This window comes from Setaria viridis, chromosome 4 (assembly GCF_005286985.2).
Source record: "Setaria viridis chromosome 4, Setaria_viridis_v4.0, whole genome shotgun sequence".
NCBI classification, from domain to species: Eukaryota; Viridiplantae; Streptophyta; class Magnoliopsida; order Poales; family Poaceae; genus Setaria; species Setaria viridis.
This window is the reverse complement of record NC_048266.2, coordinates 12536431-12562411: the sequence shown is the minus strand read 5'-3', so window position 1 is coordinate 12562411 and position 25981 is coordinate 12536431. Positions and strand designations below refer to the sequence as shown.

General features: G+C 47.7%; 1 protein-coding gene, 1 long non-coding RNA gene and 1 pseudogene across 2 annotated transcripts; all 3 read right to left on the bottom strand.

Annotated features, from left to right (window-relative positions):
• Nucleotides 1-8367: 8367 nt before the first annotated feature.
• LOC117853864 (ricin B-like lectin R40C1) lies at nucleotides 8368-12631 on the bottom strand. Its single transcript, XM_034736143.2, has 3 exons — nucleotides 12285-12631; nucleotides 11731-12163; nucleotides 8368-8787 (listed from the first exon to the last, which is right to left on the bottom strand). Exons 2-3 carry the CDS (start codon nucleotides 12013-12015, stop codon nucleotides 8572-8574), a joined length of 501 nt encoding a protein of 166 aa, XP_034592034.1. The 5' UTR covers nucleotides 12016-12163; nucleotides 12285-12631; the 3' UTR covers nucleotides 8368-8571.
• A 2349-nt stretch (nucleotides 12632-14980) lies between these two features.
• On the bottom strand, nucleotides 14981-15948 carry LOC117853095 (uncharacterized). The gene is made up of 2 exons (XR_004640015.2): nucleotides 15510-15948; nucleotides 14981-15394 (listed from the first exon to the last, which is right to left on the bottom strand). It is a non-coding gene; the product is annotated as an uncharacterized lncRNA (long non-coding RNA).
• Nucleotides 15949-19947: 3999 nt separating this feature from the next.
• Nucleotides 19948-25981, bottom strand: part of LOC140222570 (amino acid transporter AVT6A-like) — a 28497-nt pseudogene continuing 22463 nt past the window's right edge.

Here is a 25981-nt window from a genome sequence, read left to right as displayed (position 1 = left end):
AATCCCTAAAAAAAATCATACTTACAAGTATTCAAAAAATTTGAAATGATGCACATCTATAGTGCAGCCATAGACACACTTTGTGGCAAAAGATGGGATGCAAAACCATTTTGCAAAAATTCATTAAAAAATGACAAATTTCAAGTGCATATGCACTAGAAGACCAATTTACAGGAATTGTCTTTCAGTGCTTATGCACATGGGAGTTGTCATTTTCATTTGAATTTTCCTAGTTTGAGTTTGCATCCCAACTTTTACCACAAAGTACATCTATGGATGCACTATGGGTGTGCGCCATTTTATATTTTTTTAATACTTACAAATATGGTTTTGAAGAGGTTTTCACGTTTCCACCGAGATGGTGGTTTGCACCAAATATTTTCCTAACATATATAAGTATGTGGATATCATCGTCACTGGAGAGGGACCGAGTACTCCACTACTCCATGTGTGTGGATCATACACGTGGCTATGTGCTCTGTTTTTAGCTTGGTAGGAAATACGACATAAATAATCAGTTTACATTTAATTTGTACATGAGGTTTGAATAATTTTAAAGGGCTACGTCGAGCTCAGAATAAATGGTCAAAGTCATGCACAGCATACCATGCGTAGATCATGTCTAATGAGCCGAAGGACCCACTTGGGTTCGACACCTCCACGGACTAATCGCTCACGCCAGGGCTAGCTCTGCCCTCTGCTGCTCACACCAGTTTATAGCACCGGCCATTTTCAATTTCTCCTTGCCCAAGTTTATCTCTAATAATGCCTAAAAACCAGCTAGGAAAAACAAATTGCTTAATCAAACTCTAATCAAATCTCCTAACAGGACCGGAACCAAACTGGAATACTGGATGTCCTAACCAACTGGACAACCGAAAGATCTTGTCGATGCCGTCTGATCCTTCATTTCAGCTGCCGGCTTCTTCACCTTTGGGCGTGCATATGTCCTCCCATAAGATCCTATTCGGTCTTGTGCTGGTTGGTAAGATACACATAATTTTATATGGCAAGAAATCAAAAATCAAGAAAAGGCGGTAGCAATCAGTAGGAGCTTGTCAAGTGTTAACACGTAATTCCATATAGTAAAAGTATCAAAATTAAAATCACACAAGCTTTGTGAAGTGTGTGCTATGCAGGGAGACTACTCCATGAGACCATCCTCCAGTATTGGCTGTCACCCTGTGGCAGAACCGTCCAAATTAAATCGGCTTAAGCATGCTAACCATCCTCTTAATGGTTCATCTGGTCAATACGCACTTAAAACAGTGTAATCCGACAGTCTGTCGAGTCAAGCCCGATTCAACCACTGATCTCGATCAAAACAATATGCAACAAGTCTCACACGAAGGTGAGCGCAGATGATACAACATGACATTTCAGTTTACAAACATCCAGATTTAATTTACAAACCGAGTTTGAAATACATAGATATATTACAAATTAGAGTTCTTTAAATAAAACACAGCGGAAGATAAATACACAGCGGAAGACAAATACGATAAAGTTCTAGTGAAGATACACGATAATATGAGTAGCCCGACAACATGTCATTCAAACATGAGACTATCTCAAGGTGAGGCCAGGAGCCACTCAACCAACAACCCTTCACGTAAAGGATAGCCATCCCAAGATAATCCGGTAACCAATTCAACCATTTCTTCCTCACTAAGACCTGAAAGTAATCAACAAGTGAGGCTGAGTGTACTAATACTCCGCAAAATTTACCCGACTATGGTATATAATTAGTCGACTCCTAGTATGCAAGACTTTTGGCTGAGAGGTTTGTGTCGAGATAGATCCCCAGTACCCGCAAGGAAGGAAGAAAACGGACTCCTACTAGGATTCCCTTATAATCCTACTAGCACTCATACCCTGTAATCCTACTAGGACTCCTTGTAACTGACTAGTAATCCCGCATCCTGGAGTATATAAAGGAGGGCAGGGGTCCCCAAATCAGTAGGTCAAGACCTCATAGAACCACAACAGAGGACCAAATCCTCAATACCAAACAACACCCAAGCGTAGGGCACAATATACAACACCCCAAATAGGATGTAGGGTATTACGCTACTTTGGTGGTCCGAACCTGCATAAATCTGTATATCTTGTATCATTGCTTTTACCTTCGAGTTCCAAGTCCGACAAACCTCCACCAACTAATCTACTACCTCGGGATACCCCTCGGTAGGTTGCTAGGTCTAAACACCAACATCTGGCACGCTAGGTAGGGGTGATCATCGAGATCATCGGGCGAGCTTGAAGGACCTCATCTTCAAAATCAATCTACTCGACGAGAAGCAAGTCGTCAAGTTCCAATTCGAAGCGGATACAAGAAGCTTGTGGGAGATCAATCGGTTGTCGGCTGATCTGCATGCAAAAAACTGCATCACTGGTCGCATTGCTATAGCTGATCATCCTCCGTGGCTCCATGCGTCGCTCAAGGCTGATGATTCGCTACTGCTCCACGCCCGTGAGAAGGAAAAATATCGGCGAAATTATTTTTCCATCTCCGAGTCGAAGTCACCGACGATGCATCTTAAGCTAATTGCCTCTAGTTGTCAAATCCTATACTGAAGAAATGAAGGCCAATCAATATTACATCTACTGCTCATGCGCGGATCGAGGAAACTATCAGCTCGAGTACTCTCCATGCAAGGCTACTTTTTGAGTTTCAGTACATGTACCACGAAGGCCACTAGGAGATTTGTTCCTCTTCGCTACACGTATTTAAGAAATGCACGTGGGACTTTAGCATGCATGACTGCGTTGCTTCACCAGAACGCTCAGTGACACAATAGCAACTACCTAAAACTTCTCGTCTCAACTACAAACTAATCGAGGGCGGGTTCACGTGATCAACAACTAATCGGAATCGACTCCGACTAGTCAGCTTCATCAATAACTGTCGTGGCTTCACGACGATCGCCACGACTTCGTCGACAATCGTCCACGAATTAAGCTAAGCTACTCTTTTAATTATTTTATATAATTTTTTCGGCTTATTTTTCGCATGCAGGGCAACGCGGCGAGTACTTTTTGTGTACGCCTCTCGACGAAAATTACCCTCCAGAGCTACACTTTGCCAATTATTCCTGGGGCATGTTGACCGACAGCTGTGGGCTTGGTACACCAAATTATGGAGGCTATCGCTACGGATTTGGTGCACTAAGTTCAGGAAGCTCCACCATAGGCTTGGTACACCGAAATTAGGAGGCTCTACCACGAAGTTTGGTGCACTGAGTGCTAGAGGCTCACAGCGGCTACACCCTAGTGAGGCACAAATCCTTTGCACGGCAACATGCGCTCTCCTCGATAAAAAGGCAGAAAAGTGTCAATGACTACTTTACGTGCAATCGCGCAGTCTTTTTATCGCAATGCCGACTACTTATTTTAAATGTCTTCTCTTAACGGTTGCTAATCTCCTTGAGTAGAACACGCCTCAATCCGTGAAAGCCTCGGATCTTCTATCATGCCTAAACGCTAGGACACGTGCACGAGACAAAGATCTCAGACACGTAGCAGCAGTGCCAGTACGCATATATGAGACAAAGATCTCACACGCAGTGGCAATAGCTAAAACATAACAGGCTAACTGTTCGAGAGAAATACGACTAAAATAAGAGCATAGCATACAACATTTACATTCATTACTGAATAAATTTCGATAGTATCTTCAAAATTCTACAAAAATGTTACATAATGTATTTTTGTAGGTCAAGCTTCAGTGACAATTTTCTAAGAAGCTCAGCGTACCTCCAGTGGCTCCGCTAGCTCCCAGGCTTGGGGGGCTACGCACCAATTACTACTCGGAATATTTCCAATGGCTAAGCTAACTTCTAAGCTCGGGGGCTAAGCGCCAAATAACTACTCGACGTAGCTCCTATGGCTCACCTGGCGCATAAGCTTGGGGGCTAGACGCCGCACAACTACTCAGATGTGGAAGACTAAAGTTCGCTAGACCCTTAAATTGATTATTTAATCATTCCAAGGCTCGGGGCTGATAAGCTACACCCAACAATTGATTTTTTTCAAGACGAAGAAAGAAGATTCAAGATTTTATTGACCCTCAGCCTGATTCTTCGATTCAACCTAAGGCTCAGGGGCTACTTCATATGGAGTGCGACTTTCACCGCCCTCCATATCACATTTCAAAAATGAAGATTACAAAATCAAGATAATCAAGGGCTTGATCACACCATAGCCTCATGGCAGCTTTGAGGAACTTTGAATATTCAACAAGATAAAATTCTCGAGAAGCACTAAACTACTCGGCAAGGATCTGAAAAGTACTCGAAGACCGCTGCATTCGACTATAAAGTGCTCGGGGTCTTGTCGGGGATAGATCCCCAGTACCCGCAAGGAAGGAAGAAGACGGACTCCTACTAGAATTCCCTTGTAATCTTACTAGCACTCATACCCTATAATCCTACTAGAACTCCTTGTAACCGATCAGTAATCCTGCCCCCTGGAGTATATAAAGGAGGGTAGGGGTACCTAGATCGGTAGGCCAAGACCTCATAGAACCACAACAGAGGACCATATCCTCAATACCAAACAATACCCAAGCACAGGACGCAATATACAACACCCCAAACAGGACGTAGGGTATTACGCTACTCTAGTGGCCCGAACCTGTATAAATCTTTCTTGTGTCCTCGCTTTTTACCTTCAAGTTCCAGGTCCGACGATCCCCCACTAATCAATCTACTACCTCGGGATACCCCTCGGTAGGTTGATGGGACTGAACACCGACAGTTTATTTTGCCAAAAAGCAACTAAGAGTGGATCCTTACTTTCAAGTTTTAGCATCCAATTTAAAGTTGAACTTAATCATTCTAAGTCAGCAAGTTGTCAAAAACTTTTTAGTGTAGAAAAATAATTGATTAGACAATAACTTCATCATCATTCATATTTCGTTCCATTCCACTACTTACCGTAACGCAGTGATCAAGGTTTTCTTAACCGAGAGCGACAGCGAATCGATTTGAATTATTAACCTTGCAAGGTGGATCTATACACACAGCATATGCATGCACCGTCAAGCCGCATATGGCAAACGGTTCCCTTAGAGAGTGATAGTATTTGAGAACCCCTGCGATCCTTGAGTACTAATCCCTACCGGTACCTCCCCAGGCTAGACATGAGTTACTGACTAGCACAAGGATAGAAATTAGGACCAACTCAATCTACAATTGTGCAATAAGGTACTAGACTTTACCGGCACGTGGATAGTACAATTCAAACTCGATCAACAGGGCCACAACAGACAGGCCTTAATCGACACAGGCGGAGCGCAACCAACAACAATATCCTAATTTCTATCTCCGCCCGGTCTCCAACTTTTCTCATGTGTACCATTCATTTCATATTTAACCATAACTAGTAAAGGAGCCTATATCTCGCGAGTGACAGACCATCACTCGACTTCTACCGTTCTTAATTAAGCATGGCCTTTCTAAAGACCTACACATACTATTATTTGACTTAGAATTCCTAAGGATCATGCAACTATGGTTTTATTCAACACCTAGGAACTTAAATGCATAAAATTACTTAAGTAAGAACATTGCATAGTTTTGAAATCAGTGGTCATGCTCTGGTGCTTGCCTTCCAAACTAGCCTTGGCCTCTTCTAAACTTTGGTTCAGGTCTTGTGGCGCTTCAACTTGAGAAGCTTCGAGCTGCTCACTCTCAGCGCGGCGATCAAATCGTACAAACCGTCGGCTAGTGGGTTATCTACACGACATTGCATATGTATGAGTTGATTGAAAGATGATAACACATGCCTAACATCCGGTTTAAAGAGTGCAGCAACTCAATCATACATGATTAAAAGTTCCAAGTAGAGCATAGAAACACATTGTTATCTACACAGAAGTATGATTGATATAAAAAGAACTACTAGAGTTTTCCCGTGAAACATACAACTATCGAAATTTCAGTAACTTGGTTTGCAGCATGGCATGAATATCAGGTCCTAAAAAGTGATTAGCATGCCATGATAGTGGCAAGATCTAAGTAACACATGTTCCTGAATGGAACTGTGGTGACAACATGCCAGAGACTAAACAAATGATCTATGCAAGTAACCATAAATATTTTGCTAGCAGCCTTTTTAGGGATGAATATGCTACTGATAAAGAGTATAAAAATAATTGCAATTTTTAATCAAATACTAGCTTACAGAAAGAATAATTGCTAAGGAAACATTTGCTGTTATATAAACATTAATCATTTACAGGAGCTCTCTCATCACACAAACAATTTACTGTAAAGATTTTAGCTTGATTGGGCTACTACAGAATTTATTAAAAATCAAGCATTGTAAATCTGCTGATATGAAGAATGAATTATAACTAGAGTTCTATCAGCAATTCAGTGCTACAAACTTTCCAGAATAGTTTTCAACAATAAGGTAGATTATATGAATTTATTAGGATTTTAGGAGTACGGAGCTATTTATTCTAAATTAAGGAGGTCAAACAACATGCATTTTAATGAGCAATAGAAGCACATATTTTGCAGGAGCAAGTATTTTTAATAGGTAGAAGAAACCAAAAAATTTAGTTTGCATTTGTCTCATTTTTCTACGATTTTGTAAGGATTTCACAAGTTTCAGCCCTTTTAACTGGACTAAGGACGAAAAAGAAGAACTACTTTTGCAGCTACGTCAACTTTACCAGCAGATCTACCCTACCCTTTACAAAACCGCCCTTGGATATAGCGCTTAGGTCCCTTCAAAGTTTCCCACCTAACACTTAAACCCTAACCTTTTACCAATAACCCCCTAAGCTTCTATTTCCTTCACACTCGTGCCCTCCTCTCCTTCTTCAACCTTAGGCACCCGAGTGCCCACAGTGGGCGGCGGCGGCGAGGAACTGCCGGCCCGGCGGCCGCACCGCGCACCCCAATGACTACCCCAAGAGCCTCCCTAAGTCTAGGCGCACCCGCTCCCCTTGTTGTTTTCCTCAAAACCCGAACCTTAGCTCTACCCGCGATTGGCAGCGGCGCACGCCCGGCGGCATGCAGAGCACGAGCACCAGGGAATCACCGAAGTTCGATTTGTGCGGTCGGTTTGCCAAGATAGTGGCCAGAGGCAGGGGCTCCACGGGAGGGCAGCCATGGCGGGTTGGCGGCTCGGGTGGGCACGGGATTTTCAATCGTCGACGCCTGGAATCATGGCGGTGGGAAAAAAGTGGTGGGGAAGGAAGCTGGGAAGGTGAGGCAGGTGTAGGCAGCGGCGATTTGAGAATGGTGGGGTGGAGCTCAGGGATTTTGGCCAGCAGATGGAGCTTGCTCTATTTAGTTTTCTTGGGCTAGAGGAAGAAGACTGAGAAAGGGAGAAAGGGAGCCAGCTGGTTTGGAGAGGATAAGGCCGGCCGAGTGATGGTTGGGCGCGCCGAGTAATGGCAGGAGACGGCGAGCAGTAGAGCACGGACGATGCGAGGACGGCTGAGGACGAGCGAGCACGGGCGAGGCAGTGCTGGCGCGAATGTCAGCGGCATGGCGCGGTACGGTGAGGGATGGCCGCGGCATGGGCATGATACGACAAGTTGTCCCGCGGGTTGACTGCGAGGGGGCCGCGTGCAGGCGCAGTCGTCGGCGTGTGACGGCAACATTCTGATGGCAGACACGGCGTCGTCGTGAAATGTGAACTGTTCAGTTCAGAATCGGCCACCCAACATCAGCGACTTCAGGCTCGATTTTCTCAACATTCGTATAGCAAAACATCGATCGACCAATACAAAAGTTGGAGAGGAAAAGTAGACTAACAGTTCTTGTATTCAACTTGTGACGAGATTTGCTACGGTTTGAAAGCTACAGACCCCCAAAGTTTGGCCAAAAACAAACTCGCGAGTCAAAATTCAGAGTTCCAGTTTTTGTACATTTTGTTGCACAGGGCTGACTTTGGTTCGATTTTTGAAAGCCAAAACGTTTTCCAAACTGGGCAACAACCCTGTGCATGCAAACTCCAAACATAGGACAATCCATTTTGCACCAATTCTTGGTTATGTTTTTAAGTAAAACAGGAGTTAGCAGCTCCTAAACTTATGATTTCAGCCAACAATCAATGACTCGGGCATTTTCAGGATGAGGTTAAAACAGCAGTTTGCTCAAGGTTTGACCAGTATTTTGAGCATTTAAACTTTGTTTTCACCTATCCAGATCATAACCAGGTGAAACTAGATAGGAGAGGCTACAAGTTTTGCAATGCTCGAAAGTTTAGTATTTAGTAAAAACAATTCTTAATTATCAGCCAAAGGTGACTAAATTGGAGTAAACCAATACAGAGTTTTCAACCAGGGAGGGTCCCAAAAGTGAAATTCGAATTTGATTTAGCATTCAAACCTAACCCTGGTTCAAATTGATTTGTTTAGCATCTCTAACTACCTTTGAGCATAATTTCCTATATCCTTTTTAATTTATTTTTAGCTATAAAAAAATAACATAAACACCTTAACAATCATATTTTAAAAGATAAATCATAGCCTCACAAGCTAACAAAAACTATTAGATACATTTATTTGTTTAATTTAAATGTTAATGACCCTAATTAACACCAGGGGTGTTACACACCCTCGTCGCACCAATAAGAGAGCATGACCTTGGTGCCATCTTGCACCCCTTTGTAGTATTTGTCGTGGCGGCCTTCCTCACAGATGTCCAAGTTGAGGCAGATGCTATCGACCATGCGGATGTAATGGAAGTCATGCATCATGTCACCACTCTTCGACCACAACACTGACTTGTCTAGGTGGTGCAGGTCATATGGAACAAGCATTACCTAAGAAACAAGAAATAAAGCCAAAACAAAATCCTGGTCAGTTTTGTTGAACAAAATATGGTTCATAAGGCACACCTCTGATTTGCATTAAAGAGTACTATATGCATCAAGGTCATTGAAAGGAAAGAAAATGGAGGAGCGGACGACTGGGGCTGAAAAGAAAAGTAAATTAAGTTACAAACAAGTCATTCAAAAATAGAGTGGATGGCAATTTCCCTTCACAAGGGGAGGCCCTGTAGGAAATTTTCAAAGGGAGGCCCATGGGGCCATGGGAGGTATTTGGGACAGAGACTCTGTTATATGGGAATGGATCTACCAAGAAGTTGCAAGGAAAGAGCTTGCAATAATAGTTCTTATTCACAAGTGCCCATTAGTTACCATACCTAAATCAATATGGATCATGGTCGATGAGGCATCACTTAGGCCTAACTCTGGTGCCACAAGGTTTTAATTACACCACAACACCTAGGTGTTGTCTACAGGGGGTGCCCAGGCATACCCCTAAGCTATATGATGCTGCACCACCTCGAAATCCTTGATATGGATATTCTAGATCTACCTCAAGTAAAACAGAACGTAGTGAAGTGCTTTGCTAATCCGCAAAGTCAAGCTGTGTTACACTGCATAAGGTTGACTCTTGAATCTTGACTGTACAACTTATCCTCTCCTTTTTTTTTCTTTTTGAGCAAAAGCTGCCTAATGTTGCATTGTGTTACAATACAAAGAAATCTTTGCACATTTGGAGCTGTGTGAAAAGTTGTTTACTGCTTTTTTGGAGATCCCTACTGTGGGATTTCTTTTGCATATAAAAAGAGCAAACAAATATGTACAAAAGGGCCATAAGGGACCAAAAGAAGGAAAAATGACAAGCTAAAAACAAACAGAAGAGGTGAATGAGAAAGGAAAGAACTTAAGTGAGATTACAATCCAAGAAAGGATTAGATTTCAGGAAATTTACTGCTTCTCCAACTGAACTGGATGTTTGCAAAGGAGGTTCGTGATAGGTAAAATAGTGCTATATGACATCACTGAATTGATGTCTGGCATTACCTATGTGGCTATGTTACAAGCAACTAATACTTTCTGCCCAAAATTAAACTTTGTGAAATTTGACCGGTAATAAAAAGAAATGGCAGTCTAGTCACCATCCTATTCATATTATATATAGAAGAGAGGAGATTAGGAAATTTTGGATTGGAGTTTATGCCACTACACATGGACATCAAGAATGAAGGGCACACCAACAGTAGCGCTACATGTTCACCACGCCCTGTTTCTTCATGTCCAAGGTCCAAAAACCTCTCTGGAAAAGGCATGGTACTCCATCATCCACAATGGACGCCAATAACACACTAACAACTGTGCTACCACCATCACATGAATAGCAATGATATCAATAGGGATTGGCTTTAACTCAAGAACCTCTTCACCCACGTCCACCACAGCATCTCTACAAACTAACGCACCAACCTTCAAGGCCATCATTGCCAAAATTTATCTTGGATACCCATACCCAAAGCAAAGAGATGTAGGCTGAAGTGCAATCTATCATTGACATGGGATCTTTCTATATTGAATCATGGCCTCCACCAGCCTGCTTACGGAATTTTCAGCTCGCAGTTTGAGGAAGAGGTGCATCAGAAAATGGCTTATATACTTGCACCGGGTGCACTTTGAAGCAGCATGCCCATGTCCATAGCATGTAAGGCTTGCCAATCATGTTAGCTATGTAATTGGGAAAGATTTCTCTTTAGTATAGCTACAAGTATGAAGAAGTGATTAGATTGGATCCAATCTAACTAATTGTTTGGGTGTCACACAATCATCTCTATATCAGGAGAGGCAGTGAACCAATAAAGGGCAAGAAGGAACTGGAAGGTGAAAACCTATTTACTCTCACACCTCCCACTCTAGCCACAAGACTCCTATACCTTTTGCACAACAATGTAACGATCCAAGTATTTACTCTCACACCTCCCTACAAGACTCCTATACCTTTTGCGCTACAATGTAAAGATCCAAGTAATCCAAGGTTCTCCTATACCTTTTGCACTACCATGCAGAGTGCGGCTATATCAGAAAGAACAAGTGCTGCTGCCTAGGGCCAAGGAGAAGGTGAAGTTTCGAACATATATATTCAATCAACAGTTATCTTCAATTCTTCATAACCAACCGTTTCAGTTTCACAAGTGGAAGCAGAATTACACATGTGTTTGAAAGAGGCCCCTCTTCCTATAACGTACGAGCAGAATATCACTAATTGGTGCTTGGAGGCATTTATGTATCGAGAATACTTTACAAATGGTTCTTGAGATGGCTTGACTATTCCTATGAGAACAATTGCGTCAGAATCAAGACTTCTGTACTAGTGGCAGAATAATTAGCCAATGCCAAAGTTGACTTGCATAAAAAATGGCTATGCACTGATGTGTATGCAAGCTTAGTTCTTTTTAATTTGATGTTAGGTATATTACCAAAGTCTTTATAATTTTATTTTCATCTTATTTTCTCCTTCTCACAGTTAACAGGTTATTAGACTGCAGTATTAAGGAGTGGCAATCCTAACATGTCTGCATTGTGAACTCGCCTCAAGGATATATACTGACGAATAATGCTATTATCATAAATTTGTTCTTTGCTGTGTGATGTTTCTGCTTACAGTTGATACCATTTCAGCCTAAAAAGGCAAAAACTTTTAATTCCTATCCTATAAATATTCAGGAAGACAATGAGTCTGTTGTCCCTGATTGTTAAGGATCAATTCAATTTAATTTGTATAGAAGAATCAAAAGCAGTATCTGCTACTGCTATGACCTTCTAGTACTTCATATCATATTGGCCATGGAGAGGGACATACTCTCAATCAGCTCACACAAAACGCAATAATCCGTACATTTAAAATTTTGATGAAAAGGATTGGACAAAGGGTGGATAGATGCTTACAGGGCCTTCCCTGGCTTCATCAGATTTCTTGATGGCATGGCCGGTGGCCCTGTTGATGAGGGCGAAAGCTGCGTAGCCATCCTCGTCCTTGATTATGTCTCCGGACCTCGTGTCCTCGATCCAGTGCTGGTGCTCGTCGCGGACGGCGACGCTGAAGCCCTCATCGGCCTTGCAAGGGGTGCTCGGCGTGCCCGCCGCCGGCATAGGGCTCGTCGCACCATTGCAGGATCTTCCAGTGGTGGCTGCCGCCGTCGCACGAATCCGAGAGCCTGATGGTGGCGCCATGGCCCTTGTCTTCCTCAATGACGGCCAGTTTGAGGAAGACGTCGTTCAGCGTGCGGATGAATCCGAAGCCGTCGTTGCCCGGCTCGCTGGACAGCGTCCACATCAGTGTGTTGTCGAACGAGTCCCAATCGAACCGCACCAACTTCACCTGAAAATCTCCCGAAGAAATCATTCACTCAGGTCATCGGCGAACTCGAAGATGAATGAACCATTGACACAAAGGGGCGAATCGATCATACAGAAAGAGAGAGAATCGGGCGGCAAATTACCGGGTGGAACGGGCCGTCGAAGTGCTGGACGGCGAGGCCGGTGGCCTTGTTGATGAGGGAGAAGGCGGGCTAATTCCCTCCTTATCCTTTACGAATCTGCCGAAGCGCTTGTCTTTATACCAGTGCTGGTGATCGTCGCTGGAGTCGGCGGGGGCGAGGACAGCGTCGCCGTCGCGGACGGTGAGGCACAAGTTCTCGTCGGCCTTGCATATAAGATCTTGAAGGTGGGCAGCACGCCGCCGCCGCCGCCGCCCGCTGTTGTAGGGTGGAAGACGTTCGAGAAGCCGAACATTCTCTTCGGGGTGGTTTTGGGAAGAAATCTGCCGTTTTTTTTCTGCCCCCACCGCCGTCTATTCACCTATTTTGAGAATGGCAGCAATAGCATCCTTTAGTTTGGCTTTGTAGGTACTTCGGCTTCCAAAAAAGCTAAAATCCAACCAAAGTCACCAGCTTCCTCAGACGCTAAAAAAAAGTTGCTTTTATGTAGTTCATTTTTTTCACAGCACCTGTGCGCGCGCTGTGAATCGATAAGTTCCCAAAATTTATCCACTACCACTAATTATATTGTACCGGTTCGCTTCTTTTTTTTCCCTTCTCTTCCACCCACGACACCCTCCCACCCCGCGTGACAAAAGGACAACGACGGCACTATGAACCCCGGCAGCTCCCTGGCAGCCCGTCCCTGTGGCTCCCTAGCCGCTCCCCCCCCTCCCCGCGACTCTGGCGGCCCCTCCTCGCCTGGCCAGCCGCACCTCCATTGCCGGCGTGAGGAGCTTCCCTCTGGTAGCGACCTTCTCCATCCCCGGCTCCCCTCTTCTGACCTGTTTGGCCGCACTTCCATTTGCAGCCTCTCCTCCTCCTCTCCCGGCTAGCGGTGGCAGCGCTCCTCCTCCTCCTCTCCTAGCCCGCCCTCTCCGGGCCAGCGGCGGTGAGCACGGGTAGTAGGAGGAGGAGTAGGAGGAGGAGGAGGAGGAGGAGCAGGGGAGCAGGGGAGGTGGAGGAGGGGAGGAGCAGCGGAGGAAGAAGAAGGGACTGACGTCCGCTCATCAGTGAGAGAGAGAAGGTTGAGTGGGGTGGACTATGAATGACACGTGGGGTCCGCTCACTACTTTTTCCAAAAGCCACAATTGTTCCACCAAACGGCTTTTCCATAGCTCACAACTCACACCTATTTTTCCATAGCCCACAGCTACTTTTCCAAAAGCTACGGCTCAACCAAACATAGCTAAGTGTGCATGCAGTTTATATAGCACTGTAGCAGATAACTTTGAGGTGCAATTGGTTTAGGCCCTGTTTGGAAACCTTGTGCTAAACTTTAGCACAGTGCTAAACTTTAGCACCCTCAAATGGAGTGCTAAAGTTTAGCACTTGGGGTTGTTTGGATACAGTGCTAAAGTTTAGCACATTGGGTGAGAAATGACTACATTGCCCTCATTTATGACTAGCTTGGGGAAAAGTGGAGAGGAGAGAGAGAGGGGCAGTAGGGGAAAAAATGAGCTTGGGACCACTTTTAGCACCTATTAGCACCTTTTAGCACCCCTTGGGTATGCTAAAGAAAATGGGGGTGCTAAACTTTAGCACACCCCCTTTAGTACCCCTGTTTGGGAGCCCAAGTGCTAAAAGGTGCTAAAAAGTGGTGTGCTAAAGTTTAGCACCCCTCTAAACAGGGCCTTAGAATAAAACATGTGAAAGAACAGGACATCATCATCATCCTGTCGAAACATTAGCACTGAAGAGCCGAACATCACCATTACCCAACATTTGTATTTCGTAATTAAGGCTGCAAGTTGAATGTAACCAAACTTGACATCGCAGACCATGAAGTAGTCCAGAAAGTAGGCGTTTCTGCGCCTTTCTGCATAGGCCATGCTTCCCTCGGTGATGAGTGATGCAGGCATGCGCACATCATGATCGATGGATTTGGTTCTTCAGCAATGCATTTCCTTTATGTATAGATGCTTGAAAGAAGATGGGCAATACTAGGATATATCAAGATGTAAACACAAGGTGAACCAGCATTCCAATTTGTGCTTTGTACGACATAGAATTATCCTGTTTCAGGGCAACAATATTTTCGTTATGCTGAGTTTCAAGTGACGTGACTACTACAAATGATGAGCTCTGAACATGATAAATTATATTGCTTAAATGTAAGTCATTTAAGTTTTGGCTGGTGATGAGGAAAATGGCAATTATTGGCGATGATTTTTTTTTGGTAAGCTAAAGAGGGCACAAGTCATTATGAGCTCCATTTCCATTGCAAATATGTACTCATTGTTTCTTGGAGCTGGATATGATTTAGAGGTCAGTCGTACTATATCTGTTGTGTTAGGTTCCATAATCCGATACAGGAGTGGTCGATTATCTCCTGGTCGTGAAAATGAAACTGAGTAGCCAGTCTCAGGAATATATAGTTTCATCAACCTGCCCGTAAATAATATCATTACAGATGATTGATGTTATTTATCAGCTTCTGTTGTAATGAAACTGATTGCCAGTTATCCCATCTGCATGTCTCTCCAGCTTTTTCCCCAGCGTTACGGTACATGCAGTTATGATGAACAATTCTTGACGACTTCCATTGGTCATTCAGTAGTTCAGCATTATTTCGTCCATCCTTTCCACCTTGTTAATTTTGGTTTGTGCCTTCTCACAGGGAACAGGAATAACAGGATCATGCTCCACAATCCAGATGATGGGCGCTAAAGGAATCAGGCCAACTTTGATCTTTTTTGCGAAGGGACTGGATCCCGTTTAATAAAAGAGCCTGGATCTTACAACCAACACCCTGGAGGAACTAGAAATTACAATCAAGTCCTCAGCACACATCCTCCAGTAATGTAAAGTTTCATGCAAGACCCTAGCAAATTTCGAATTTGAAACAAAAGTCCTTAGGTCTTGACGCAGATCTCCTGGACATCGCACATCCTCTAGATCCGCCGGAGACGGAGAAGGAGCACGTCGCCCAGGACGAGAACTCAACCAAGACATCGATAGGGGCCTCCAGCTTGAAGCCGCAAACCATCTCCCCTATGGCGTGCATCGGCCGACGCCGTCAAGATCTTGGAAGAGGAAAGAACCAGCAGCATCAACGAAGTCGACGCTCCGGACTGAAAACGCAGCTGCTGACGACATTAACAACCCGAAAAAAGAGCCCCATGAAAGGGGAATCCAGTCCACCCTCTGCCTGGACAAAGGAGAACACAAAGCTCCAGAAGCTTTTACCTTCGCCGTCGCCGTCGCAGGAGAAGCTCTGGAGAAGCAAAATCATCCATGGGTCTGCCTCAGAAGGAACACCCAGCACCCCAGCAGGAAGAACACAGGGGATTTCAGCCGTCCTCATCCAACCTCCAGCGGAGACAAGAACAAGGAGGCAGATTATTGGCTCGCTCGACATCGTCGCCGGGAGCAAAGCTAACCCTAACCTACCTAATCCTAAGCTAGAAGGAGAGGGTGTGTACACCGGCCGACGATCTCGCAGCCCCCCATCCCCTCCGGTGCCAAACCGGCCACCGTAGGCGAGGGAAAGCCGACGAGATCGACGCCGGACACGAGGTCGCCCGCCGCTCGCCCTTTTCTTAACGTAGAGAGGGGAAAGCACAAGGCTCGCTCACATACAAGAGTATTGCTTTCCAGCCTCTCCCGAGATACCTCTTGACTTGCCACAAAGACTCGGCCACTAAAGCTTACGTCAAGTTCCCCAATCACCTTGCCGTCTCCACTAAGGAAGAGGGTCTCTACGTCCCCGCACACGGTCTTCAACACCGCTCCACACCAAGACGGAGGGTCGAAGATTTGCCGGCGAGCCACCAAGGCTCTAAGGCGCCGGCACACCTTGCACTCTCCCTTTCTCTAGGTCTATCCTAGCACTAATCACTCTCCTAAGTTTGTGCTAAGCCTTAGAATAATCACTTAAGCATTTTTGGTGGCTTGGATATGTTCTTGATGAGTTTTGATCTCCAATGAACTTCTGTACACTCCAGCAACTTCAAATGGACGAGTAGAGGGGGTATGAATAGCCCAAGAACTCAAAGAGTCGTTGCTCTAATGTCCAATTAAAGTATACCATCGGAGCCCAAGGACTCAAAGAGCCGTTGCTCCAACGGCTAGTTAAAGTATACCATCGGATGTTCTGATGGTCAGTTTTAGCATGCATCGGAACATTCGGTGCAACTAGTCGTTGACCTCCCCGCGGCCAAGTTCTTCACTGACACATCCAAAATTCATCCGACGCTTCATCCGATGGTACTGTCGGATCATCCGGTGCTGATGGTTTTCTAGTCAAAAACCTTCAACAAATACAGGTCTCCCGCTTAGAAATCCACTTCCAAAATATGCCTCCACAATGCTCCATGTATCCTTGCCCAGGTCAAACAAGAAACAGCAACGAGTTTTACCATCACAAAACCAAGAAGGATTTTTCATTCAAGACCACGTAACCAGACAGCTTAACCTTCTTTTCCAGATGAACATACCCTTGAATGCTGTGACGCTCCCATTCATGTGCATCAGACAACTGATAGACGCCAAGAGTATCACTTGTAGCAATGATATCGGGACCAACTGTAAGAACAAGACCTACTGAAAATTCAATACCAACAGGCCTTGTTGCCTCAGAGCTATTGAGGGTTCCCATAGCCAAACTGAGAACATGTATGTCATTCGTTTTGTCTGAGACAGCATATATGGATGTGCTGTCACAGATAAAATGCCATGGGAAAGGCTGTTCCATCAGATCATCCGCATCAGCACATACAAATGTGTCGATCATGGAGTACGGCGTGAGATTCTGGTTATGGCATGCCAACCTTCCATCCATAATATTAATCTTAAACACAGTTGAATAACTAGGAGCTTGGCAAATAATATACAGAGCTTTATTCGTTTTGATAACAGAGTTCTCAAGCCTGAGAGCACATAGGAAACGCGTTTTGTTGAAAAAAATCCCTGTGGGAATAGGAAAAAAACGTGGCATTTTAAGCATCAAACAAGCGATAAACCTTAAAAATGGAGTTAGAGGCAGAATATTTATGACCTGCAACAAGTAAGCATCATGGAAGATTCTACCACATTGGAGCTGGCTGGAACTTCCATCAACTCAAGGTTCATTGAAGGTGTCATTTCATTCTCTCTCTTCATTTCTGCAGGGGGCAGTGCATTCTCCTCATACTCCCTGGTGGTCAAGCAAAAAAAAACATTTATTTGCAGAAGTAAGAATTAGTTTCTTGTGATTGAAAAAGGAATTCATATCACAATGGAAGTATTTTAGCTACAGAACTTTCCAATACTAGATTGATATAATTCTGTCAACGATGTGATGCCAAGACGGAAAGAGAGGCATGAAAAGCAAACGAGAAAGGAAACTAACCAGGAAGAGAAATAACTTACTGTACAAAGCAGCAGAACTTGTAGCGCGACCCACTAGACTTGCTTGGATCAATGTCTAACTGGCGGCAGGTGGAATGCAGAACTTGGACACCTTTGGGGATAAAGTGCTCACCAATAATTCGGAACGTGGTAATAACACATGGGGAGCATCACGACTGCAATGGAGGTCGCTATCCCAAAATGGCACACTGATCCAGACGAAGCACATAACCCGGTCACCTTGATGCGTGAGAAATCGAGTACCCTCGCGGAAAGGACAGACACGATCACCAATAGTAAGTACACTGATCCATCCGGTACTGGCACCCATCCTGATCTTGGCACAGCTTGTAGGCATAAACAAGACTGCCACAGAGTAAGTAGATGGTGTCGTCTTCTTCAACGTACACGCCACGACCACGGATAGGGATGTAATCAGTAACGAGCTGGCCACACTTCCAGGCATAGGCGGTGGAGCAATTGTTGTTGGTCTTGACGGCAGCCCAGGCACAGATGGTGCAGTTGAAGACGACAGCAGGATGGTGTCATGTACCACAGCATACCCATTGATGACGCAGTGTTGCGCCTCCATGGCGGCCACCTGAACCCACTGCTCCGATTCCTTGTCAAGGCGTAGCTAGCATCACGAGGGAGGTTGGGCCGCAGTGCTTGAGGAAGCCTGGCGCCCAGAGATCGCCGGCGGCCGAGATGGGGCGGATCGGCATGAAGGGACGTGGCGGCAGGGGAGGCAGAGGATGTAAGCTGATCCTCTTGTCGGCGTTGAGTTCCGGAAGAAGCTCCATACGAGGGGGGACTCGACTTTGCCACTGGGGACACCGAAATCCAAGCAGAAGAGACAGAGCGCGAGCGAGCGGCCGTCGGGGCTCGGTGTGGCGGCGGCGGCGCTGATCTGCGCTGAATCGCCCTTGGCATCGTAGTCGACGTCGTCTAGGATCTCGAGGGCGTCGTCGCTCCGGCCGAGCACGCGGCGTAGTGGGCTTGGTCCCGCGGAGGAGGCGGGAGTAAGCCGAGGAGCACCGACCGCGCGGCGCTGTCGTCGGCGCCGATCGGAACGCGCTCGTAGTCCCTGCCGGGGCCGACGGGCGGAACCCGCGACGAGCAGGACCGAAGCCAGGAGCACAAGCACCGGCCGAAAGTGCAGTCGGGATCGTCGTCGGCCACCGGTGGCGGCTGCATCGTGGATTGGATTCGGCACGCTGGGGTTTTGTTTTTCCTTTGTGGTTTGTTGGGCTTCTTCACAGATCACAGAGCATGTTTGGCAAGCCGGTGACATGACCCACCCACTTGGAACCTAAACCACCTCTTGGATTAGGTTGATCCAAAAGCAAACCAAGTTATTTGGGAGGTGCTGGTGCTGGAAAAGAAATTCAACCCAATCAAAATGATTTCAGAAAACAGTACAACCAGTTTCAGCAGAATGTTACTTTTTGGGAAGTAGTGTCATCATATCCCTCTGAGACGAAAGATTATGAAGCATATGAAGGAAGTAAATGTATAAAAAAAAGTATCGACAGTTTAAATTTTTTACAATAGTTAAATTGTCAATAGACCACAACAGTACAAAGCCACTATTTATCAGACAGCAAAGTCCATAGTTTACAATTTGGTTGTGTCCCCTAGCTACAAAATGATAACCAGGTCGCCTTGGCAAACTCACAAGCATCGCACTAGCACACTCGGAAGGCCATCTCGTGACTGTTCGCATCCAGTGTACTTGCAATTGCAAAAACAAAGCCCATCACAATATTAACTCTCTAATTTCACATTTGACACAGTTCTCCTGTTTTTACACTGTACCGAGTTTGTGCATCCCTAGTATACATACATACATGAAACTCAACGTTATTGAGTCAACCATGCCCCACGAAACGAACCATCAAAATGGATCACATGAGTACTCTTTAAATGAATCTTTTATTGACTAACTATGTACAAACCACCATGACGACAAACCCTCAGCAGACTTTCTTCAGGCCTTGGAAGGAGCAGTTTTCTTGTGGAACATTTTATAGGCATCGCTGTACACAGCTACTACATTTGATAACCGCAAGAACAATCATGAAGACCGCCAGAATTAATCCTGTCCCACTTCTTTGCAATGCCTTGCGGATCTCTGAGATACCAAAACAAGAAAGGATTAGAGGCTACCACAATAAAATGCCATTCAACACAACTAACCATCATGGCAGCAACCAATCCACAAATTCATCCAATTATAATCCAGGTTATCCATCAGGGCTACTACATGTTTCCATATTAGCAGCGTGCACTACAGTCAAAATCCACGAATGTATTTTGGACTAACCACCGACAGAGTTTCTTTCCTTTTATTCTCATTGGCCGCATGCTCAGAGGTATCGGCAATCTAGAACAATAAAGAACAAAAGCATACCAGACTAGGAGAATCTACCTACTGGAACTGGAAGGAAGCTGCTATTATAATCATTTTAAACAAAAAATAATAATAGCGTCAACTTACCTTAGAGTGATTGCAGCTGGGGAAAATAAAGGCGATACAGACAGCAGCAGTTGCCCAAAGGCGTCCCAGATACTAGGAATGAAGTTTGCACACCCCGAAACCACTAGGAGGAGCACTGCTGTCATTATACCAAATCTTCTGTTGTCAGAGGAGAGAGGCCTTGCAGAAGCCAAGAGAAGCCCATCCAAATTAAGATCTTGTTTGGATAGCAAGTGCTAAATTTTAGCACAGTACTAAACTTTAGCACCCTGAAATGGAGTGCTAAAGTTTAGTACCTTGAGGTGTTTGGATATATAGGGTGCTAAACTTTAGCACATCTAGTGACAAAAGACAATTATACCCCTCCTTTCCGCCTCCTCAACTTCTTCCTTCAGCCACCGATTCCTCCTCGTCCCCGATTCCACCGCTCCCTCACCACCAGGGACTCACCGCCTCCATCCCTCCTCACCTCGCTCTCCAACCTCGGCCTCGGCTACTCCATCGCCATCGTGCTCGGCTTCCTCATCCTCCTCGCCTCGCTCCTACTCGCCTCCTACCTTTGCTTCCGCCACGGTGGCGGGGACTACTGGGCCGGGGGAGGCCTTCACCACGGCCTCAAGCTCCGGCCACCTCTCCATCACCGTCCCGCGCGTGCTCTTCGTCGTGGAGGGGTCCGAGTCCTGCTCCCCCGTCGAGGCTTGGTGGCGGCGGGGTCCTTGTTGGCTAGCCTCTGGCGAAGGCGCGTGGCCTCGAGCTCGAGGCGCGAGGCCCAGGCCGCCACAGCCACGGCCGTGATCTTACGTGCCACCTCCAGTTGCTCGTATGGGTCCGGCGGCAGCGCGGCCACGATGGCGTCTGGTAGCCCCACCACGGGCCTTGGCGCCTGTGCGGCGGTGGCGGTGGTGGCCGAGGGTGTTGGCATGGAGGTCTGCGTCATCGGAGGCGGGGAGAGTGTGGATCTGGGGCGGGGATAGCCGGTGGGATGGATGGCTGGCGGGAGGAGAAGCGGGACAGGCAGGTGGCAGGGAGGAGAGAGAGAGAGGAGAGGAGAGAGGGGGGCAACTAGGAAAAAAGTGGACTTGGGGACCACTTTTAGCACTGTTAGCAGGTTTTAGCACCCTTTTGATGTGCTAAAGAAAAGTGGGGTGCTAAACTTTAGCACACCACTTTTAGCATACGTGCTAAAAGTAGTGTGCTAAAGTTTAGCACTTGCTATCCAAACAGGACCTAAGCCGCAATGCATGGAATATCAAGGGAACGTGAGCATAAGGTGAACATCATAGCTCTGACAGCATCATTTAGAACTGAACTGTATGGAATCACAAGATTTAAATCAAAGTTTGCTAGCACATCACAAGATTTGATCTGCAAAGAGTCCTTTAGCTCATTATGAATTGGGTGAACTGCAAAAGGCAATCAGATATCCTAGTCAGTCGAGATTTGGACTTGGTTCCATAAAAGACATCAGCTAAAAAATGTGAACAACTAAGTTGAAGGAATAGCTCTCGAAGTGTCCTATGACCATTTATTCATGCGTTGGTGATCTATATGCGTTCTATGCCCCTGACACTTTCACATTCATAGAAATACTTAAAAAATTTCAGGAATGCAATTATAAGAGTATGCAGATCCATATTTTACTTTGTAATAATAAAAAATGTTCCGTGCAGTTTCTGTGCAGTTAGAACTAGAATGGATTGTGCGTTTGTGGGTGCCCATATGATCATAACAAGACGAGAGAAATGACGAGCGTCCTCTCTCCTTCCCCCCGACGACTCCCCTACCTCCAGCCCCTCGCCGTCGCCTACCACCAGCCCCACGCCGCCGCCTACTCCGGGCACGGCAGTCGGCAGCCACCCTCCTCGGCTTCACCCCCTCCCCACCGGCGACGGTGTTCCTCTCCCCTACCCCCGTGGATTGCCGTGGCGCGACTGCTGGGCGCTCCCAGGCGCTGAGGTGGCGCGACGGCTCGCCTTCCTCTGGAAGCTCCGGCGAGTCCTCCCTGATCTCGTTCAAGGAGGTTCTTCTTCGTGGTGCGGCGGAGACGGCAGACGCGTCGAGACCCGGTGGCGCTGCTCACCTGGCGTCCCCGTCTGCGGCTCCTCAACCTGCGCCTCGTGTACCGCGCATTGTCCTGCGGCTAGCGGACCGCCACGCCCCTACCAAGCGTGCTCCTAACGCTGAGGGCTGGGGGCGGCGGAAAGCCGGCGAACTCGCCAAGAGCGTCACCGCCGGGAGCGCTTGCCTCGTCGACGGGTCCCTACGGATCTCCGAGGCAGGTGTTTAACTGTTTCTCTGAGGATCATCGGGCGGCGGCGTGTCGCTCGAAGCCGCGCTGCTTCACCTGCAGGGCAGATGGGCACCGCTCCTACGATTGCCGGCGCCGGCGCGTACCTGACTGCCCACCAGCGCGGCGCCTTGCCTGGAGGCCGGTGGATCAGTCCTCAACGTCGGAACCTCCGGCTACCTCGACCCCTGTGGATATGTTGGACCGCTCCGAGGAACACAGTGGGATGGTGGAGACCATGGGCCGTCGACGGCGGCGTCGAGGCCGGAGCAGGCATGCCAACGGAGGTTGTCAATGCTCCGCCAAGTGCTGCGCCTGCTGCGGATCCTGTTCGGCTGGCGGCGCTCGTCTCTTCGGACTCAAGCGACGAGGAGGCCCCTGCCGTGGCAACCCGCCCCCGGCGGATCCTCGATCGCTCGGCCGCCATCTCACAACGGGAGGAGGACCTAACCCGCGCTCTGGTCGTCACTCGTCACAGTGTTCGGCGACTGCCTCAACGGTTCAGCAGAGGCCGTCTCTGCCACGGTCGCCCGGCGTTCCGAACTTGACGTTGGTCAGCTCCTCGCAAAGATTTCCAAATGGCCCAGGCCCGTTGGGCGGCCCGAGGCCCGACACTAAAAAGCACGGCATGAGCATAGACCCGGCACAAAGTGAATAGTGCTAGGGCTGGCCCGGCACTATGGGCCTGGGCCGCCTCCCCGGCACGCTGGCCAGCACGAGCACGACACGATTTTTGGGCTGGCCCGATACGGCCCGATCTAACTACCATATAAATGCAGAACCCTAACTTATCCTTTCAATTTTCCCCATCTGACCATCCACGGTCCACCCGTCCCCAGGATCCCAGCCTCCAGGGTCCTCCCACCTTCCTCCCGACCTTCCTGCTTGCTTGGGACAGTGGCCGCCATGCACACCGTAGGGGGCCAGCTGCGCGGGGGGCCAACCACCGCTGCTCGAGGCCGCCAAGGGGGGCAACCGCCGCTGCCAGGGGCCGACGCGGGGGGCCGGCTGCCGCCATGGGTCGACGCGGGGGGCCGGCCGCCGCCGCCATAGGCCGACGCGGGGGGCCGGCCGCCGCCGCCGCCGCCGCCGGGGGCCGACCGTCTGTGGGAGGCCGGCCGCCGCCGCCCTCCGGGGGCAACTGGAGCCGGCCGCCGCTGCTAGTGCCGGGCCGGGCACTAGCACGGCATGGCCCGTCGTGTTAGTGGGCTGGCCCGGCCAGATAAAAAGGTCGTCAGGCCAGGCCTGGGCCGCCTCCTCGGCACGTAGTGCCAGCTCAGCCTGGCACGAAAACCCTTCGGGCCTAATAATGCCGGGTCAGGATGGGTTAGTGCCGGGCTAGCTAGGGCCGGGCGGCCCATTTGGAAAAACTATAGCTCCTCGTCCGCCGTTTCGGCCCTGCTAGTTTCCTGATTCTTCTTCTTCCTGACTATAGTTAAGTGCACGCACGTGTTTTAGAAAAAAACTTAGAGACTATAAGTTTATCACACTTGAGATCGACCTATTATAATTTGTACATTAATAAGTATACCTAAATAATTGTACATTAATAAGTATACCCTAATTATTTACGGTGAAAAATTTAAACCATACTGTAATTCTTAATTAAAAAACTATACTATAACTATTTCATCATACACTATAGTTACTTATTTTTGCATAGCACAAACAATTACATGCACCATAAATTTCATACTTTATTTGAGATGGACCTTATGCTACCGTCCAATAAGATGCATGCAAGACAAACAACACCCCTTAACACATAGACGGGAGCTTGCATCTAGTATCACATAACGGTACATATCCCATCGGCTGAATATCCATCTCCAGTTAGACGAAGTAAAAAATATTATTTACATCTGAACTAAACTCTGATAATAGGAGGATGCACGTGAGACGTCATGCTAATTGAGCTGTTGTGCATCCATGCTGCCAGACAGCGGTTAACAGATAGCCAACCAGTTCCAAATATTCTGCACCGTGTTATGAATCATAGGTTGAATTGTTACCGTATCCAATCTATACCTAATATTAAAACGAGTAACGTTTCTGTTAATTTTTTTTTCGTCCGTCGTAGATCTCACCTGTCATAGGCTCTATCTCCTCCCGTCCGCCCCCTGCACGCCTCCCTCCCATCCCTTCCTCTCTCTCTCCCTTCCGACGCCCGCTTGCTAGCAGGCGCCTCTGCCCTGGCCGGCGCGCCTAGCCTGCTGCGGCGGCGCGGCCACGGCTTCCTCCCTACCGCCAGGCTCCGTCTCCTCCCGTCCGCTGCCTGTGCTCCTCCACGACAACCGTCTGTCTCCCTGTTCGCGACTCCTCCCGTCCACCTCCTCTTTCATTTCTTTCATCCGTTCGCCACTGCCGTGCCTCCTTCTCCGCCCATTTTTTCGGATCGGGCGGGGCCCCCACCCACAGCGTGTTTATTCTTCTTGCCCTCGTCCTCCGGGAGCGCGGTGAGGAGGCCGAGCCCTATCGCGGATGAGGCGGAGGCGCTGGAGGGCTAGAGGACGTCGAGCTCGAGGAGGTCGCCGTCGGCGCCCGCAGCAGCGTGGGTGGGGACGGGGAACGGTGGGCGGGAGAGCAGGAGGCGGTCCATCACGCCTGCTCCACCTCGGCCTCGGCGTCCCCGCGCAGGAGGCGGCGTGGATCAGCGGCGGCGACGGCGGCCGCGCCGCGACTCCGGCGGTCCGAGCCGACTCGGCCTTGATCCGCGCCGGTGCCCGGCGGCCGCGCCCCTGTCTCCGGGGGGCACGTATTCTGGTGGACGGAGAAGGATGAGGACGAGAGGGGCCTCGAGGCAACGGAGGCTACCGTGCGCGTGGTCGCCACGTCTGACTGCATCGAGGAGGACAACACGGCGGCCGCGTCCGCGGCGGTGTCCCTGGCACGCATGATGCGCCGAGCCGTAGCTCGCGGAGCTGGTTTGCCCCATCGGCCCCGCCGACTTGAAGAGCGGGCTTGACAGGGGCGCTAGGGCGGCGGGGCCCCGACTCCGGCCTTTCCCATCGATCCATGGAGAGGGTGCACATCGGCGACCTCGTCTTCTACTTCCTGCAGGGACACCTCGAGCAGGTACCCTCCCCCGTTTCCACCCCCTCCTCTCTGCTTTCATTGGAGTTAGCTCCGCATTTGACATTTCCATGGATGATGCCCTCAATATGTTCGATGAAATGGGTACACAGTACAATTTTCTTCTTTTCCCGTTCAATTTTGCTTGCTGTTTTGTACAGTCCCCATCTCTATCAGTTGTGCTTGTATATTCAGGTTCAAAATTTAGAGTTCAATAGAGAGATTGACATGAGCTCTATGAGTTCAGCGGAACTGCAATTGTTCAGTGCAATTGATTCAATTTGTGGTGTAGAGATGTAGTTTAGAGAAGGAAATCAAAATATGTTAATCAATTCAAAGAATCTACTTTTTTTTTGTTAAGCGAGGCATTTGATCTGTGCATACTATTCATCTATCTATTCTTTTGTTGGTAGAAAGGGATGTTTTAGTTGGTAGAACTGCTTAGTGTTGTATGAATAAAAACTGCATCTTAGTTAACCATGGGCTTACTAA